We start from the raw sequence: 18,624 nt of genomic DNA, 5'->3' as shown, positions 1-18,624 counted from the left end.
GTTCTGCATTTCAGTACCACATGGCGGTACAGGACACAGTGGGCTCTGCTGTTCAGCGGGTCTGTGTAGTTAATGGCCACGCAGTATTAAAGGATAACTCTCACATTTAGACCCCAATTTCAATTTTCATATATGTAGTTACTAATAAGATATTCCAGAATCGGTTACTATTAGACTGACTTACCCCATATTTAATAAGATTCAGCCCTTAGCAACCAGTCGGCATAAAACTGCACTTTCACTATTCAGTTAAGATGGCCGCCACTGCCCTCTCCCTGAGGCTAATCCCGCCTGCCCTTACTAGCCAGTAACAATAGCCCCCAAAAGTGTCAGTAACCAGAGCCCCCCCCCTAAAGGGTTAATCTCCTGCAGCACAGAGGGGTCCTCTTACCACATGTTGCTTTCATTTATACACTGAGCAGACGGCAGATCTCCCTTCCCTGCTCTGCATTGTCCAAGTCTGCTGAGTGAGGGAGCGTCTGCCAAGCGCACGGACAGGGAGAAGTGCACACAGCCCAGGCACTGTTATCAGCTGCTGGGGAGGACCTGGCTGTCAGTAATCTGACGTTGGTTGCACGCAGCGGATAGACGGACCATGCCTAGCAACCCTATTCTAAGCACAGGTAAAAGTAGGCAGTAGAGGGAACTAAACTGTTGAATTAAGGGATAAATTGAATACACAGTGAAAAGTTGAAATAGGGCCACCAAGGAGATATTAATCACCACAATCCAATACTCCAAAAAAAATAAATAAAAAATATGACAGTTATACTTTAAAGGTGCTGTGGGCAATAAGCAATACAGATCCACTGAACAGTGCAGCCTTCCATGAGTTTAGATTGGTATGATCATGCCGTGTGGTTGTACCCTTATTCTGACCACTATAATGCAGCAGCGGTTGGCACTGGTGTCTTGGGGGACAATAGCTGCATGGAGTTTGTTCTCCCCATGTTTGTTTCCTCTGGGTACTTGGGTTTTCTCTCATACTCCAAAAATATACAAATAGGCTACCTATGAAATTGACCCTAGTGTGTGTTGAGTGACTATATGGCAGCCACTGAATTCCCAGGCTCTATCCGCCATCTCACTCAAGTAATAGCCAAGCACTGTACGGTGCAGGGGAAGTTGTACCCTGCCAGTGTGCATGCATGTCTGTTACCCCATATTTGTAAACTGGGGGGGGGGGGGGGTTCTAGTAGACAGACCCCCACCAGTCAGGTGACACGTTCTTATGGGAGGACAATGCCTTTAAAGAGGACCTCTCACTAGTTTAAAAACTAACTACACTGCTCAAAAAAATAAAGGGAACACTTAAACAACACAATGTAACTCCAAGTCAATCACACTTCTGTGAAATCAAACTGTCCACTTAGGAAGCAACACTGAGTGACAATCAATTTCACATGCTGTTGTGCAAATGGGATAGACAACAGGTGGAAATTATAGGCAATTAGCAAGACACCCCCAATAAAGGAGTGGTTCTGCAGGTGGTAACCACAGACCACTTCTCAGTTCCTATGCTTCCTGGCTGATGTTTTGGTCACTTTTGAATGCTGGCGGTGCTTTCACTCTAGTGGTAGCATGAGACGGAGTCTACAACCCACACAAGTGGCTCAGGTAGTGCAGCTTATCCAGGATGGCACATCAATGTGAGCTGTGGCAAGAAGGTTTGCTGTGTCTGTCAGCGTAGGTTCCAGAGCATGGAGGCGCTACCAGGAGACAGGCCAGTACATCAGGAGACGTGGAGGAGGCCTTAGGAGGGCAACAAACCAGCAGCAGGACCGCTACCTCCGCCTTTGTGCAAGGAGGAGCACTGCCAGAGCCCTGCAAAATGACCTCCAGCAGGCCACAAATGTGCATGTGTCTGCTCAAACGGTCAGAAACAGACTCCATGAGGGTGATATGAGGGCCCGACATCCACAGGTGGGGGTTGTGCTTACAGCCCAACACCGTGCAGGACGTTTGGCATTTGCCAGAGAACACCAAGATTGGCAAATTCGCCACTGGCGCCCTGTGCTCTTCACAGATGAAAGCAGGTTCACACTGAGCACATGTGACAGACTTGACAGAGTCTGGAGACGCCGTGGAGAACGTTCTGCTGCCTGCAACATCCTCCAGCATGACAGGTTTGGCATTGGGTCAGTAATGGTGTGGGGTGGCATTTCTTTGGAGGGCCGCACAGCCCTCCATGTGCTCGCCAGAGGTAGCCTGACTGCCATTAGGTACCGAGATGAGATCCTCAGACCCCTTGTGAGACCATATGCTGGTGCGGTTGTCCCTGGGTTCCTCCTAATGCAAGACAATGCTAGACCTCATGTGGCTGGAGTGTGTCAGCAGTTCCTGCAAGACTAAGGCATTGATGCTATGGACTGGCCCGCCCGTTCCCCAGACCTGAATCCAATTGAGCACATCTGGGACATCATGTCTCGCTCTATCCACCAACAGACTGTCCAGGAGTTGGCAGATGCTTTAGTCCAGGTCTGGGAGGAGATCCCTCAGGAGACCGTCCGCCACCTCATCAGGAGCATGCACAGGCGTTGTAGGGAGGTCATACAGGCACGTGGAGGCCACACACACTACTGAGCCTCATTTTGACTTGTTTTAAGGACATTACATCAAAGTTGGATCAGCCTGTAGTGTGTTTTTCCCACTTTCATTTTGAGTGTGACTCCAAATCCAGACCTCCATGGGTTGAAAAATTTGATTTCCAATTTTTAATTTGTGGGTGATTTTGTTGTCAGCACATTCAACTATGTAAAGAACAAAGTATTTCAGAAGAATATTTAATTAATTCAGATCTAGGATGTGTTATTTTTGTGTTCCCTTTATTTTTTTTGAGCAGTGTATATCAGTGGGCAGAGCGGCGCCCAGGGGTCCCCCTGCACTTACTAGTATGTCTGGGCGCCGCTCCGTTCGCCAGGTATAGGCTCCGGTGTCTGCAGCTCCCTCTGTTGTACTGGGCAGAGTTTTTGTATTAGGGTTGTCCCTTGCTGCAGCGCTGGCCAATCGTAGCGCACAGCTCATAGCCTGGGACTCCCAGACATACTAGTAAGTGCAGGGGGACCCCTGGGTGCCGCTCTGCCCACTGATATAGTTAGTTTTTAAACTAGTGAAAGGTCCTCTTTAAAGAAGATGCCAAGATGTGGCTGTTCATACGCTGAGCTAAGAACACCTGTAAAAATGGGGCCTGAGTGGTATTTATATTAGGGAGTAAGCTCTACCCCTATGTCGCAGTGATGCCAGACACAACCCATGGGAGTGCTGCTGCTTCAGAAGGCTGACCTTTCTACATTGTAGGGCAGTGGTGGCGAACCTATAGCACAGGTGCCAGAGGCGGCACCCGCACCCTGGTGTACACAATACGCCTTAGGCCCCTTTCACACGGGTGCAATGTGTGACGTGAACGCATACTGCCATGAACATGAAGGGGAGCAGTTCCCAATAAAGGGATATTCATCGGACATGCTGCCTCCATCATCGCTTATTGGACTGTGTATTCAGGAGCCTTTGTGGATCTAGGGCTCCAGGTGGGCTGCTGCATTCCGGACGACCGTAAGATCCGGCGAGTGCTACTCTCCATTGAGGTGTTTTACGAAGGGGAGCCGCACTGCAGTAACCAGTTCTGTCCACTACCCAGTGGATGGCGCTGTGAGGTACCAAAGCTGCAGCGGGGCAATTACTGACATGACCTCTCCACATTAACTGCACCAGGCAGACATGATCACGTTTACAGAAAGTGCAGAGTGTGTAGCAGTTGCAGAGCCTCCAGGTGTAACGGCAACGCCCCCATTGCTCCTAGAGGCTCATTTGCATATACTAAAACCTCATTTTTCTCAGCAATGCGGGCACATATGAACATGGGACCAACACAGATGCCTTCAGCTGCCAAGCGCACATGTAAAAGGTCAGCCAGTGTCATAGGTACAAAACTGCTGACAGATGCCCTTTAAGGCCTGATGCACACAACCATGTCTGTATTGTGGTCCACACTTTTCCTCACTACAAATGACTATTCTTGTCACCATATGGGCAAGAAAAGGACATGTTCTATAATTTGCGGACAGCACACGGATGAGTTTTTTTTTTTGCTGACCCATAGAAATACATGGGTCCATGTGCAATCTGCAAAAAAATGCAGATCAGATACAAAATACAGTCGTGTGTTTGAGGCCTAAACCTGAAACACCCGAGATGCTCAATAAGTCGGCAGGACTCTAGTCTAGTCTCTACTTGTCATGTGGTGTCTGAAAGCACCAGATCTGATCACAGACACCAGAGAACTGATCTCCAGATCTTTATTTTCATTCTTCAGTTTTAATTGTTCCATTGTGAAACACAAAATGTACAGGAGTTATTTATTCCGCCGCTGCCTTCCTCTCCTCCATCATCCTCTCTTTCTGCTTCATCATGCATTTCCTGGCCCCGCCGTAAAATCCAAGGTCTTCATCTGAAAAGGAAGATTAAAATATTAGGGAAGTGGTCCACAGGCATCAGACAACAGCATGTGGTGTCCGCAGAGTACAGTCGCCATTTACAGCAGCCTGTATTGTGGAAGGACAGAGCTGATCGCAAACAGGCTACCATAAACAGCACTAGTATTAATTCAAGGATACATTTGAATAGGAAATGACTGCATTTTTTTTTATTATAGAACCCATGTGTTATCTGAGGCTTTATTCTCATCCAGAGCTGAATTCACAGTTCTGCTGACACCTATACTCAGATCTCTGTACGTTCCATTGTTAGTGTCTAGTAAAATGCAATCTGCAGAACAGGCTTTACATCAGACCTGGTGCAGTAATCTAATCTAGGGAAAACAATTCCCAAATACACAGCGGCAGCAAGCAGAACACCACAGGAGCTCAGCAAAGTACCTAGTAGTCTAGGGCAGTGAACAGATAGTTTATAAAGTCCTTGGTGGTCTAGGATAGCTGGTAAAAGCCCTGTTGGTCAAGAGAAGTGAAGGGATAGTTGGCAAAGTCACTGGTTGCCTAGAGCAGCGAATGAATTATTTGTTAAAGTCCTTGATGGTCCATAACAGGGAAAGCATAACTGGAGAAGGCCCTGGTGGTCTAAGGGAATGAACAGATAACTGGAGAAGGCCCTGGTGGTCTAAGGGAATGAACAGATAACTGGAGAAGGCCCTGGTGGTCTAGGGCAGTGAAGGGGTATACTTGTTACTCAACTTTCCAGGCGCCTATATGTCCTGCTGTAACAAGCGAGTTCAGCCTGTGACTTCTTCCCCTGCACTAATCATACATTGCAGGGAAGGAGACACAGAGGACGATACGACTGTGTTTTGGCAATTGCATGGTTCTCATGACTCCGTGTCAGTAAATTCATCTGCTGACTACTGGACAGGGATAAGCATAAGGAGGGGGGGGGGGGGGGGGGGGGGGGGGGGGGGGATTTTTTTTAAAGATGCAGACAAAGAATTAATTCACCGTCTCGCGCGACTTCGGCGGAAACTAATTTTGCTTCGACGGAGGAGGCCATACATTGTAATGCTGTACGGAGACAGGTACAGAGTTAAAACAAAGTGTTTGAACGAATAGACTTCAGATCTATGATCCGAAGCTCAATTCACGCCAGCCTATTGACCTATGCTCAGGATAGGTCGTCGTTATCAGCTCAGCGGGGGTCTGATTCTGATCAGCTGTTTGAAGAGAAAGAAGCACTAGTAGGAGAGCTGCCTTCTCCTCACTGTTTTACCTGCGCAGCGCAATTACAACTATAGCGTTCCCATTCACTTCTATGGGACGGCTCCGTCTGTTTAAGGGAATGGGGACGGCTTAGGTGTAACTACACTGCTCGCCGCTGCGATGTCCACAGCAAGCAGGTAAACAGAGAAGAGACTGCTGCACTCGTACAAAACTCAATACAAGCAGCTCAATACAGAGCGCAATTCCCAACGAAGCTCCACCCCCTGGCCATTTGCAGGAGTAGAGCCTGGCAGAATAAAAGTTCACATTCACACTAACCCTGATAATAAAAGATAAGCAAAAGGTAGTTTGTACCACCCTACCCAGTGCAGTCAGCAGTTCAGCATGGTGAACGCTGCTGTCAGACTCTCTTTAAAGGGAGTCTGTCACCAACCTGACCGGTTTTAAGCCGATCACATAGTTCAGTGGGACACAAAGACATGACACAGATGTTACCTTGTTTAGTTTTTCAGATCATCCAAATCGCCCAAAAAGTTGTTTTTATGATATGCTAATGAGCCGTCACAAGTGCCCAGGGGCGGAGAGTAAGCTCAGGCCAGCCCTGTGGCTCTGTGACATCATATATCCCTATAGGCCGTTCGCGCATCGCTGCCGGGCCCGGAAATGCGCAGTGTTCTGCCCACAGTGGGAAGAGGCACAGAGATATGTAGTGCGATGCACGAACGGCCTATAGGGAAATATGATGTCAGAGCCACAGGGCTGGCCTGAGCTTACTGAGGGGCGGAGTTAGGCGGGGGAACTTGGGCACTTTCAGCAAACTCTCCGCCCCTGGGCACTTGTGACGGCTCATTAGCATATGATAAAAATTTGAATGATCTGAAAAACGAAACAAAGGTACCATATGTGTCATGTCTTTGTGTCCCACTGAACTATGTGATCGGTTTAAAACCGGTCAGGTTGGTGACAGACTCCCTTTAAAGTGGACATCATAACACACAGTGGTCTGTGTAGACGTGGACATCAGACTAACATCACCGTGGAGAGCAGAGCCTTACATCTGGCTTTATAAGCCTTGCAGACTTCGGCGTACTGTTCGAGCAGCGGCGCGCAGTTCTGGTCGGCGCTCTCTCCTTCTCTTGACCTGCAGGCTGTCACGCGTTCCCGCATGATCTTCACAATCTCCTGATCCACGAGGCTGCAAGACAGAAAGGGAAGAAAGGCAGTAAAAGATTGTGGGAAATTTTATACAATCTGCAGCTCCTTTCATTCTCTCGGACCCCCTGATGATGTCATCTCCTGCCGCGCTCTGATGACCTATCAGAAGACAGTCTGCTGTAGCCGGTTCAGACCTGATGCTGCATCGCCTATGGTTGACTGCAATTTAGGTGGGAGAGGCAGCTAATAGTTACCGTCACTATTAACCCTTGAGTGCCAGAATAGTATGAAGCTTTGATGTCTGCAGGACGAGTTGTACATTTTACAATTTAAAGGGATGATAAATATGAGGTCAGTGGGAGAACAACTCCCAGCATCCCAGCTGATCAACAGCTTGAGGAAGTCATGGCCTCCTTGTAGCTTACCAAGCCTAGCGCCACACATTGTTTGGCGGCTGTGCTTGGTATTACGGCTCAGCCCCTAGGTCACGTGACTGATGAACACGGCATTACATGGCCTAGGAAGAGGCCTAAGTGCTCACAAAGTGTTGCTGCCTCTTCGTACAGCTGGTCTGACTCCCAGGACCCCCACCGAAAACCCCTTTAATTTATTACAAAACATATATATATATATATATATACACACACATATATATATATATATATATATATATATATAATTTTATTAATAATAATAATTTATGGGGTGAAAAAAATATATAAACACATGTGATTGTTTGTACAATACACTGCAATACTTCCGTACTGCAGTGTATGGGGAATTTACTTCCATCCTATTATATCCTTGCAAGGTGGTGAAATTGGAGTCTTAACATGACCCCAGGCTTCTATGACAACTGCTTAAAACCCAGTGACTACGTCTCTGATCCTTCTGTACCACTGCTGGGGGAGAGTCGGGGGTTCCCCATACACATTGGATTGTCAGCTATTGTGGAGTCGAAAATGGCGGAATCGGAGGACAATAGATTAATGCTGGGGTCTGACTCTTGGATTCACCACTGATCAGCTGTTTGAAGTCGGCCATGGCCTCCCGATAGTTTGCACTGCTCAGCGCGCAGGAACGCTGCACACTTACAAGCAATGTCCCACTCCGCAGCGACTAATACTTTAAATGGCCGATCAGCAGAGCGCGCGCTTTTCCTGACATTCCCCGCATGCTGGAACTGGCCCGGGAAGGATGGACCAGCGAGGACCCAGTAAGCATCCCAAACAGGAGCCGCGGGGGATCGGAGAGGGCGAGTACTGCTTCTTTAGGCACGGTGCTAAAAACGTTTTCCCTTCTGGACAAGCCCTTTAATATCAGGCAGGAAAAATAAAAAATAAATTTACAGTAATTCGGAAATGGATCTATTTAAAGGGGTTCTCTGAACTACAGATATTGATGACTTGTCCTCCAGATCGGTGCAGGTCAGGCACCCTACGGATAGGCCGTTTTGTGGCTGCCGTGGCACCGGATACTATACAGTGTACAGAGCGGAAGCAGAAGGCTCCATATACCGTATGGCGGTTGTGCGGGGTTCTGCAGCTCAGTTCCCATGCGGTACACCTGCACAGTGGACGAGCCTTCTGTTTTTTGCATGGTCAGCTTCCGGTGGTGTGACTGTCAGTGGGATCTGACATGGATAGGTCATGGACATCTGTAGTCCGGAGTACCTCCTTAATAACGTATGCAGTTTGCATTGTGAGATCTGCAGAGTGCTCCTCTTTACGTGTCCGTCTGTCTGTGTGCATGCTGGGCCAGTGTGACTACCTTCTGGAAGGACTGGTACTCACTAGTCCCTTTTGAATTGCTTGTTGGCCTCGTAGTGGCAGACGTAGTCGTCCTCCAGGCACTGGGACAGGTCGGGGACTCGTCTGAACTCTCGGTGATAGTAGTGAATCCTTCTCGGCGCTCGCTGACTTTCCACCCAATCTGTAATAGAGATGATAGACAGTACTGAGCGCCCCCTAAAGCAAAGGCTCTGCTATTACAGGGGCTCTGGCTACTAGGGGGTCAACGGGCGGCAATTAGGACAAATCCTGCACCTGTTGTGTCATATGGAACTGGACCCCCCACCAATTCCCAAAATTAAAGGGCTGCCATCATCCCCACCCCTTTGACCAAGCTTCACCCTCTTCGTGCAATTTAAGGGGGCGCCGTCTACCTTTATCAAGCCGTTACACAACTTTCTGATATACTTTGCACACCCTACCTCTGCTTGCTGTGAGAAAGTCAATCTTGCCATCCAGAAACTAAAAACCTGCACAGATGTAATACTGCTGAGGGTTTGCTACAGTTGCATGCAGCGGCAGGAGTCCTCTGTGAGCGACAGTGCTCAGCTTTGCCTGTACCGATACACTGTAACAAACCGGACAAGAAACAGAGTTGTGCAGACGATACATTGAGCTCACACAGGATTGTCTGGACTAGATGCAATGGTAACAAACCCTCAGCTGTGGGAAGTATTAGGTCTGCATGAATTTTCAGCCTCAGGAGGTCAACAATGCTCCTTATTCACTGACAGAAAACAGAGATATTGAAAAGGAAGTTGTAGAACCCCCAAGCCCTTCTAGTGGGAGGCCACATAAACCACTGGTTTGTAGGACTACAGGTCCCAGCATTAGATTGTAGGGTCATTCCCGGACTCTGCTCACCGTGGAAGGCTGTGACCGGCTTATCTATGGCATAGCTGAACAGGCCGGCCAGCAGAGGTACCGGGTCCGGAAGTGTGGACTGTCGGTTCGGTACCGGGGTCTGCCGCGGAGGCTCCGGGTACACATCTCTATCCACGGGCTCCGGCATCTCTCAGGTCACCCCGACCCCTGTCACAAGGACTATGGCGGACGCAGGACCCCACAGCTGCCGGCCACTGCGCTACAAGACAATGTCGGCGTCAATTTAATCTATTTTTATATCTTTTTTTTAAAGTACCTAATGAGGTAATTCTCCCATTTCATTATAATGAAATAATGTGACTGTGACAGAACAGGCGCTGTAGGACAGCTATTTAGGTCACGTGGTACCTTTTAACCAATCGCAGCTTGGTTTGCGTTTCAGGCCTCGATTTCATTTCCCCCCCCCCCCCTCGTGTTTCGTTCTATATGGTTGTGTCATTTATTTACCGGCAGGGGGAGCTTTAGATCTGTAAAATGTACTGCAGCCCATTAGATATTGGGTTAAATTATCTTCTCAAATCCGTACATTAAATTTAGTCCAGCAGAGTTTTGTCACTGCATCGACAAAAAGCCTCATAGCAACCAATCAGAATTCAGCTTTTATTTTACAAATGGCATTTGGAAAATGAAAGCAGCATTCTCATTGGTTGCTATGGGTAACTAGTTCACTACTGTGCACTAGTTTTGCCAAATCCTCCCCAAAATTATTTTGCTGGTTACCCCAGCCTGTCCAATAAACCACAGTGTTAAAAATAACAAATTCTGTACACTCTTGTCTTTTCTGGATAAATTGAGCAGGAAGTGCTGATGGTGGGTGACTACTCTGGTCTTGAACATCCCGTGTAGCCAGCCACTGGCAGCAGCACCTGTTGCTAGGCAACTATTTTGAAAGTGATCCAGCTTTGCCTAGTAAAGGTGGCATTTTTATAATAACCTAATCTTTAGGGTCACATGACGTGCGCAATTTTAACAGTGGTTCTCTCCCCATAGAGGTGAAAATAATTTTTATTTTTCTTGTCTGTCGATGTCAGATGCAATGAGGACTAGCAAAACTACAGCATCACACAAGACAGAAAGGCCCTGTTCACACCTGAATTTTGGTGCTGATTCCGTACCCAAAAGCCCTCGGAGTCCACCGCCCATTGTTCTTAAAGGGATGCTGCTGTTTGCGCGGCCGGTGGTTTAATGCCAAGACTGCGCCATGAAAGGACGTGTCCTTCCATTCAGTGCGGCTAAACCGTGAGCGGGTCCACAGCATTCACGCTGAAAGACTGCGGCAGAAATTGCCGTGGTTTCTGGCCTTGCCCCGTCTTACAGAAAAGGTGTTGCTTTGGGTTACTGTTTGACCCTGTCAGCGTGGCGATACCGCCTAGTCGGATTGTTATGTGACTATTGCGATAACATGGCAGCGCTGCTGTAATATTATAAGGCCTAGCACTAGGCCTAGCTTCTTATGCCATCCTATAAGGATATGTGATTTACCATGTACGATGCCAGCGAGGGATAGATAAGTGTATGTGCACTACTGAGACCATGACGGTGGATGATGTCAATGGGCAGCCTGTGACGGTTTACTGGGAAGATTTATTGTGTAAGTTACAGCTGTGTCCTCCTGATTCTTTCCACCATCCGAGTGGAGCCATGTATACCACTCAGGGCCAAAAAATCCTCTTTTTTTTTTTATCGTAAGAGGTCTGACTACACCTCTCACAACCTACTTGCCTTCCCCAGGGAATAAAAATCCTGGAGCATCTATTCTGATGACTCTATGTTGTGCCATTCCTCTATTATCCCTACTAGAAATGTATAAATGAATTACCGGCAGTTTGCAGTCAAGATCCATCTTGGTTCTACCAGTTAGATGGGGTGTCCGTGCACAGTCTGACATTATCCAATCAATGCCGCAAGTGCACCCCCCCCCCCCCCAACTGGTAACACCCAGCTGGACCTTTATTGCAGACTGCTGGGAATTCAATACTTTTCTTGAAGGGATAATAGAGGAATGGCACAACATAAAGTCATAAGACTAGATGCTCCAGAATTGTTATTTCATGGGGAATCCAAGTGGTTACTAAAACAGACATGTCTGGAGAGGGGACGGGTCCTCTTTAAGAAGTAATTTCACCCCACTCCTCCCCAAACAAGTAGGATGTGGGATGTATGGTGGCATGGATTTTTTCCACACCTTCTGATACACCAGCTTGTTGTCTACGCCACAAGGGACTTTCATATTATTCATGTAGAGAAGAAAGCCAATGCCCTCATTCGCTCATAATAGAGCAGGTGATAGAATGACAGCGGACCTCACAATAACAAGCTCTGTGCAAATGGTGCCACCTTTCTAGGTTAACGTTCCCCTGGGAACTGACTACTCTGACAACCGACCTTCCCTCCCGTAGGACATTCCTGATTAATAGCAAGGGTTCCCAGCATACCCCTTGCCTCTGAAATGAATATAGAAGCTTATGAAGCCTGAAGCTAAATTTGTACCTCCAACTTCTTAAGTATCACGGTTGGATCAGCACTTGGCAAAGGTCTCCTTCCTCCAGCAGCCAGCTCCAGGACAAGTCCTATGGTCTGTATGTCTCTTAACAAAGCTCGGCAATTTAATATTAACCTCCTCATAGATGTAGCAGAGTGAAGTGGGGTTAACCCCTCCAAGTGGGAAAGATTATGTTATGGTCTTGGACCATGGGGTTTGACTGGTAAATAGTCATTTTCTTCTAATTTGTAAGATTTCCCTTCTTCAGTATCCATGAAGGGCCACCTAGCGGGTGATATATGAAAGAGGAGATACCATACACTTATCTACAAAGTGCTCGCTAGGTATTCAGGGGATTGGGTTGCATGACTGTATTTTTAGGAATTGAGGACCTTATATATATATAATCCGCAGTAATGTGAATCATTTGTGCCTCTTTACAATTGAAAGATTGTGTTTCTAGCAGCCATTGTGAAGGACGTCCACCTAGAACCTTCCATTTAAGATTGGTGTTTTTATAAACTTTTTGAAACTTAGCTTTTTTTATTAAGGGGGTGTTAACCAGTTCCACTGAGGCCCCTTTTGGGCAACATTGGGGAGTCTGTTCGTGACTCCTGAGAAGGCAGTAGAGCACCAAAGTGTATATGGAAATGTTTGGAAAAGTTTGGAAAGTCCACCATGTTGTAAGAAATTGACTTCCATTCAATTGACTTGCCTCATACACTCCTGAAATAAACAAGTGATTATCACTTTAGGAATCCTTAAAGGGAATGTATCACGAGAAAAAACATATTACTACAGGGGTAGATTTTCTTGTATATACAGTATGATGTTCTTAAATGCAAAACACATCAAGTGCCCCCTCAGTAGTCAACCATAGGTCATTCCAACTCTTCCAAGTTGTCCTCGCCAGTAACCTTCACTTCCCACCCATAACCAAAGACTTCAGGTATTTTGTATTTGAATGCTAAAAAATACAGGTAGTTGAGGGGTTTCAAGATAAAGTTACGTTTGGGAAAATTCAGTGCCATGGGATGGAAAGAGAAAATGTGATGGGAGGGTGGAGAAAAGAAAGTCAAGAGAGCGAATAATAAGTGAGGAGGGATATGAAGGAAAGAACAGAGGAAATAGAGGCAAGAAGTAAGAAAAGGGGGAAGATGGAGGAGATAAGATATATGAGAGAAGAGGGGATGGGGAGGAAAGAATAGAAGGGAAGAAGAGAATGGGGTAAACGATAGAGAAGTGGAGAGGAAGAGGGATGAGAAGGAAACATGAGAGTTGAGGGAAGGTAGGGAAAAGAAGAGGACTGGGAGAGGAGAGGAGAGGCGTAGAAGATGGGAAGGTGAGATTAGAGGGAAGAGGAGGTGAGGAGTTTAAAGAAGTAGACAGGAAGAAGAGTAGAGTGAAGCTTACAGGAGAGGAGGCTGAATGGGGGGGGGGGGTGAATGATTGGAAGGAAAGAGTAGCGAGTAAAGGAGAGGAGGGAAAAAAGAGGGGAACTTAGAGGAGAAGAGAGTGATGGAAAGGAGATGAGATGAAAAGGGAATGAAGGGGAAGTGGGGTAGAAATGGAGGACAAGGCAGTTAAGAAAGGATGGAAGGGCAGTAGAGGTAAAGGTAAAAAAAAAAGGGAAGGGGGTAGATAGAAGAGAGAAAAAGAAGGGGAGGAATGGGGAGATGCATGACACACAGGGGGAAAATAACGTTGGGGAGCTCTAGGGTTGTTAATGGCCAAGACTCCACCACCTTATAATATATGATATCCCATGTTCTAGTCACAGTTAATGTGAGAATATCTTTCTGGAGTTTACACGCTCTTGCACCGTGTATGTGCAGTCAGTAGATATCATCTGATATATTTACAGAATGTTCACCTCACAGGGACAGATGGATCATTTTACCCCGCTGCACGTCCACATAGCAGCTACGAGTGTTTATAAGGAGGTTCTTCTTGTTCTACAATCAAATAGTCTGTTATAACTTTCCTATAGAATCGATCCCTGAAGCCAAACAGTCTCTTTTTCATTAATCTGAATGTGAAGTTGTTCCCATTGCTGGCGGAAAAGAAATATGAGCCTGTATAATAGAATAACAGTTTCACCAAAAATTCTGGGATTATCTATTTCTGAGGATCCCGATTGCAGCAGAAAGTCTTAATCGGGTTATTTTACTGAAATTGTGCTGTACAATCTAGTATCAGTAGCCTTTACATTTTCTTCAAAAAACGTTATCTGCATTAATAACAAATGGTCTAAGCTCTTTTATAATTCCCGTGCAGTCTCATCGTAAGTTCTCAGCTCCCCGTCATGGACATCTTGGGTTCTTACCCCATAAGCGGAGCAAACGTCACCGGGGTAAAGTGAAGACTTGGCCAAAAGATGACCCTAGCAAACCTGTTCACCTTACAGCCTTCCTCGGCTACAAGGCTGGGATGACCCACACTCTGCGGGAGATCCACCGACCGGGACTTAGTATGTTAACAATACACGTGACACAAAATTATGCTACATCACTCAACATCCTCCTTTGACTATAAGTCCTCTCCTAGAGAAGAGCTTTATCCAAAAGTAGACTTAACGGTATTCTAAAGTAGAATAGGTCTTATCTAAAATAGGACTGAGCTTTATCCAACAGTAGAGAAGATCCTTATCTAAAAGTAGGGAAGAGCCTTGTCCTAAAGTAAGACTAAGCTTGATCCCAGAATCTTATTCAAAAGTAGGACTGAACTTTGTTCTAGAGTAGAAAAGAGCGTTATCCTAAAGCAAGAATGGGCTGTATACCAGAATGTGGAAGAGCTTTATTCTAATGTAGGACTAAGCTTTATCCTAGATTTGAGAAGAGCCTAGTAGAAAAGATCCTTACCTAAAAGTAAGACTGGACTTTATCCTAGAGCAGGGAAGTGACTAATCTAAGTGTAAGACTGAATGTAAACTAAATTAGGGAACAGTCTTGTCTTAATATGACTGAGCTTTATTCCAGGGCCTTATCCTAAAGCAAGACTGAGCTTTATCCTAGAATAGAGAAGAGCCTTATCCAAAAGTAAGACTGAGCTGCATCATAGAGAAGGGAAAAGCCTTATCTTAAAGTAAGACTGAGCTGTATCGTAGAGAAGAGCTTTTTCCTAAGACTGACTATATCGTAGAGAAGGGAAGACCTTATCCTAAAGTAAGACTGAGCTTTATCTCAGAGTAGAAAAGAGCCTCATCCACAACTAGGACTGAGCTTTTTCCTGCAGAAGAAAAGAGAGCATGGCCATTTCTCAACACTAAAGCAAATGATTTCCGATGCTTCAATAAGTAAATACATAATTGAATTACTTCATGTTTTATTAATTTAGAGGTTTCTAAGCGTGAAGAAGTAGAAGCAGTAACGATCATAGAAACCCCTCCACTGATCATGGTGGGGATAGTGGGATATGTGGAGACTCCTCGAGGCTTGAGAGGTTTGAAGACCATATTTGCTGAGCACATCAGCGATGAATGCAAGAGACGCTTCTATAGGAATTGGTAGGTGTGCCAAGGGTGGAAATGTTTGCCAAGCTGGACTCTTTTACGATAATTAATGTTCTTTAGGTATAAGAGCAAGAAGAAGGCCTTTACAAAGTATTGCAAGAAATGGCAGGATGAACAAGGCAAGAAACAGCTTGAAAAAGACTTTGCTGCCATGAAGAAATACTGCAAGGTTATCCGGGTTATAGTGCATACTCAGGTAAGGAAAAGTCATGGGTGAAAAAGAGTAGTCTCTGTCCTAATTCATAACTCCAGTTTTTGGTCAAGCAAGTGGAGTAGTGAGAAGGAGAACCTTTCCAATGGGATCATAGTGAGCACACGGCTAATTGTTAGAGATGAAGATGCTACCTCCTTCTGCTCCACCTACTTGACCAAAACCATGAAGAGTATCCAAGACTCGTGATTCGATTCAATTTTAATATTTTGACCCTTAAAAGTCATTGACCTTCTTTTCTGCAGATGAAACTCCTGCCCTTACGGCAAAAGAAGGCACACGTCATGGAGATCCAGCTTAATGGTGGGACCATCTCTGAAAAGGTAGACTGGGCCCATGAAAAACTGGAAAAGCAAATCCCAGTGAGCACCGTCTTTGGCCAGGATGAGATGATCGATGTAATCGGTGTAACCAAGGGAAAGGGAATGAAAGGTGATGGAACATGGTCTATCGGTCAACTACCCCAAAAAGCATACCCTCTTTCTAGGTCTGGTTATTAAACCACTAAAGGAAGGTTAATGGTCAATTTTTGATACCAAGAGACAGAGGAACATACACATCAAGAACATTTTACTGAGGTAATATAGATGATGAGGATAGCAGAGCAATATTTGCTATTCATTTTGTATTAGGTGTAACTTCACGTTGGCACACCAAGAAGTTACCTCGCAAAACACACAAGGGTTTACGTAAGATAGCCTGCATTGGAGCCTGGCACCCTGCTCGTGTTTCCTACACCATAGGCCGAGCTGGACAGAAGGGCTACCACCATCGTACAGAGATCAACAAGAAGGTACATGAAGTATTTTTGGATGCAAAAACAGATGATTATTGATCTGTATTTTGGAGGATGGATATGTGTAGTAAAAAATACATCTAGTGCATGAGCAGGTCAGAACAGCAAAGCCCATTTAGAGGTGGCCATGCACATATGATTTTGGCAGGACCGGCTGACTATCTAATGTCTTTGGGGGTCTCCAAAAATAGCAAAAGAAATGGGGCATGTAGAATTTCAACAGCTTATTCCCCTTTCCCCATCATAAGCACAAGAATGTTTGGCACAGCATATGGGGAGTCAGAAGGCATATGGTGGAGTGTTTGGCCAACATCTAAAGTGTATGGTCACTCTGAGACTGGATGCCAGGCAGAGGGCAGGAGTTTAAAAAAAGGCTTACTTGGCCAGTTCCAGCACTATATTCCCTTATCCTTGGCTTCTAGTTTCTGCTGGGTCGTAGCAAGTGTTGTGTGCCGTCTAAATGCACCTTATTATCACCTTCAGTGATAGGTGAGTCTTTTTTTTTTAAATGCCTTCACCCTGCCTGCCAATATCACAAGGGGATCTGAGTCACCAGAGTGCCCCTTTCAGCTTAAGAAATATCTTGGTGCCTTTTGAGGATCACACCAAGTACTATGTTTATAGTCTACTGATTAGACTTATTTTTTTTTCTAAAAGATTTATCGGATTGGCAGAGGTATCCACCTTGTGGATGGAAAGGTTGTGAAGAACAATGCAGCAACACAGTACGACATCACAAACAAGTCCATCACACCACTGGTAAGTAAATTAGTAAGAACCTCAAGTCAAGGAGATAACCAATATGAGCACTGTTATAGCTCCAGCAATGTTTCTGGGTTACCACAGAATTTTTTTTTACCTGGTCACTTCAAAAAGTCATGTATAATTTATAGGACTGCTCTGTTGAGTGGCCCCTGAGATACTAGTGAAGAGTCTGGTGTCACATGGTGGTTGTCCCTACCACTTCTCAGACTCATCAAAAGTGCCTAGCAATGGAGGACATCATCCTTGAAAGTGAATGTTCTACGATACAACCATGTTGACAGCGATGATGACCCAGCAGAGTAGTACACTTTAATATTCACAATTTCTGTTCACCAGGGAGGTTTCCCACATTACGGTCAAGTAAACAACGACTATGTCATGGTTAAGGGGTGTGTCGTAGGAAGCAAGAAGCGTGTCCTTACCCTCAGGAAGGTAAGAAAATGTGCTGGTGGTAGAAGAAAATGATGCAAATAAAAACAGTGGCAACAGGTGATTATTACTGGTCAGACCATCTATATTTATTTTATTGGTTGGAACAAGCATTTCCACATTCTGTTTATTTAAGCATCTCTCCTTCTAACTTGACCCATTCTCGTTCGGTCAGTGATTCTAAAGATCAGGCCTATGAAGTCAACCATGGTGTGAGTTCATTAGCCATTAGTCTGGTAGACTCTCCATTAGTCTACTAAAGAGGAAGAATCTTGGCATCATTTCCTCAAAATAAGATGTCACTCTTTCATTGTTTTTTGTCAAATACAGTAACTCACCCAAGATCTTTCTCCCATAGTCTTTGTTGGTCCACACAAGTCGTCGTGCCTTGGAGCCCATTGAACTGAAATTCATCGACACCACATCTAAATTTGGCCATGGATGCTTCCAGACAGACCAGGAGAAGAGGGCTTTCATGGTAGGTCTATAGAGGTTTCCTCACCAAAAAACATTTATGTTTTTTCAAATAGATAATTCTGATTGGTGGGGAGTCTGATGACTGAGGACAGGATTTCTAGACTCCTTTCCTGGAGGTAAAGTATCTGCTGTCTTGTACAGTCCATAGGTGATATGGAACAAAGTTGGGTGCACTCAGACTTTGGAGGGAACCCTTGTGGAATTGCAAATTGCATTGAGTAAATTCAGAATGATGATGTCACTATTTGACAAATGGCTTTTGTCGCCCACTTCCCCCTACAGGGACCACAGAAGAAGCATCTGATAAAAGAAAAATTGGAACCATCAGAGGAGCTGTAGGCATGGTGATGCCATTTTATGTTTAATTGGTCAAGGAATGGTAATAAAAATGGCCTTATGAAGTTGTTTACTGTTCTATTTATCTCCCTCTATTTTTTTTGTACCTGCCCCAAGGGATTAT

General features: G+C 45.5%; 2 protein-coding genes across 2 annotated transcripts; one reads left to right on the top strand and one right to left on the bottom strand.

Moving 5' to 3' along the window:
• Window positions 1-4,270: 4,270 nt before the first annotated feature.
• Window positions 4,271-9,662, bottom strand: NDUFB10 (NADH:ubiquinone oxidoreductase subunit B10). Its single transcript, XM_040441171.1, has 4 exons — window positions 9,473-9,662; window positions 8,612-8,750; window positions 6,719-6,858; window positions 4,271-4,447 (listed from the first exon to the last, which is right to left on the bottom strand). Exons 1-4 carry the CDS (start codon window positions 9,618-9,620, stop codon window positions 4,356-4,358), a joined length of 519 nt encoding a protein of 172 aa, XP_040297105.1. The 5' UTR covers window positions 9,621-9,662; the 3' UTR covers window positions 4,271-4,355.
• A 2,263-nt stretch (window positions 9,663-11,925) lies between these two features.
• Window positions 11,926-18,578, top strand: RPL3L (ribosomal protein L3 like). Its single transcript, XM_040441252.1, has 10 exons — window positions 11,926-12,068; window positions 14,253-14,445; window positions 15,312-15,480; window positions 15,547-15,682; window positions 15,943-16,129; window positions 16,330-16,490; window positions 17,151-17,252; window positions 17,595-17,690; window positions 18,046-18,165; window positions 18,447-18,578. The coding sequence occupies exons 1-10, from the start codon at window positions 12,066-12,068 to the stop codon at window positions 18,501-18,503; spliced, it is 1,224 nt and encodes a 407-aa protein (XP_040297186.1). The 5' UTR covers window positions 11,926-12,065; the 3' UTR covers window positions 18,504-18,578.
• The last annotated feature ends 46 nt before the right edge of the window (window positions 18,579-18,624 follow it).

Source organism: Bufo bufo, chromosome 7, assembly GCF_905171765.1.
Source record: "Bufo bufo chromosome 7, aBufBuf1.1, whole genome shotgun sequence".
Lineage (NCBI taxonomy): Eukaryota > Metazoa > Chordata > Amphibia > Anura > Bufonidae > Bufo > Bufo bufo.
The sequence above is the reverse complement of the archived record's forward strand: the minus strand, read 5'-3'. Positions and strand labels throughout refer to the sequence as shown.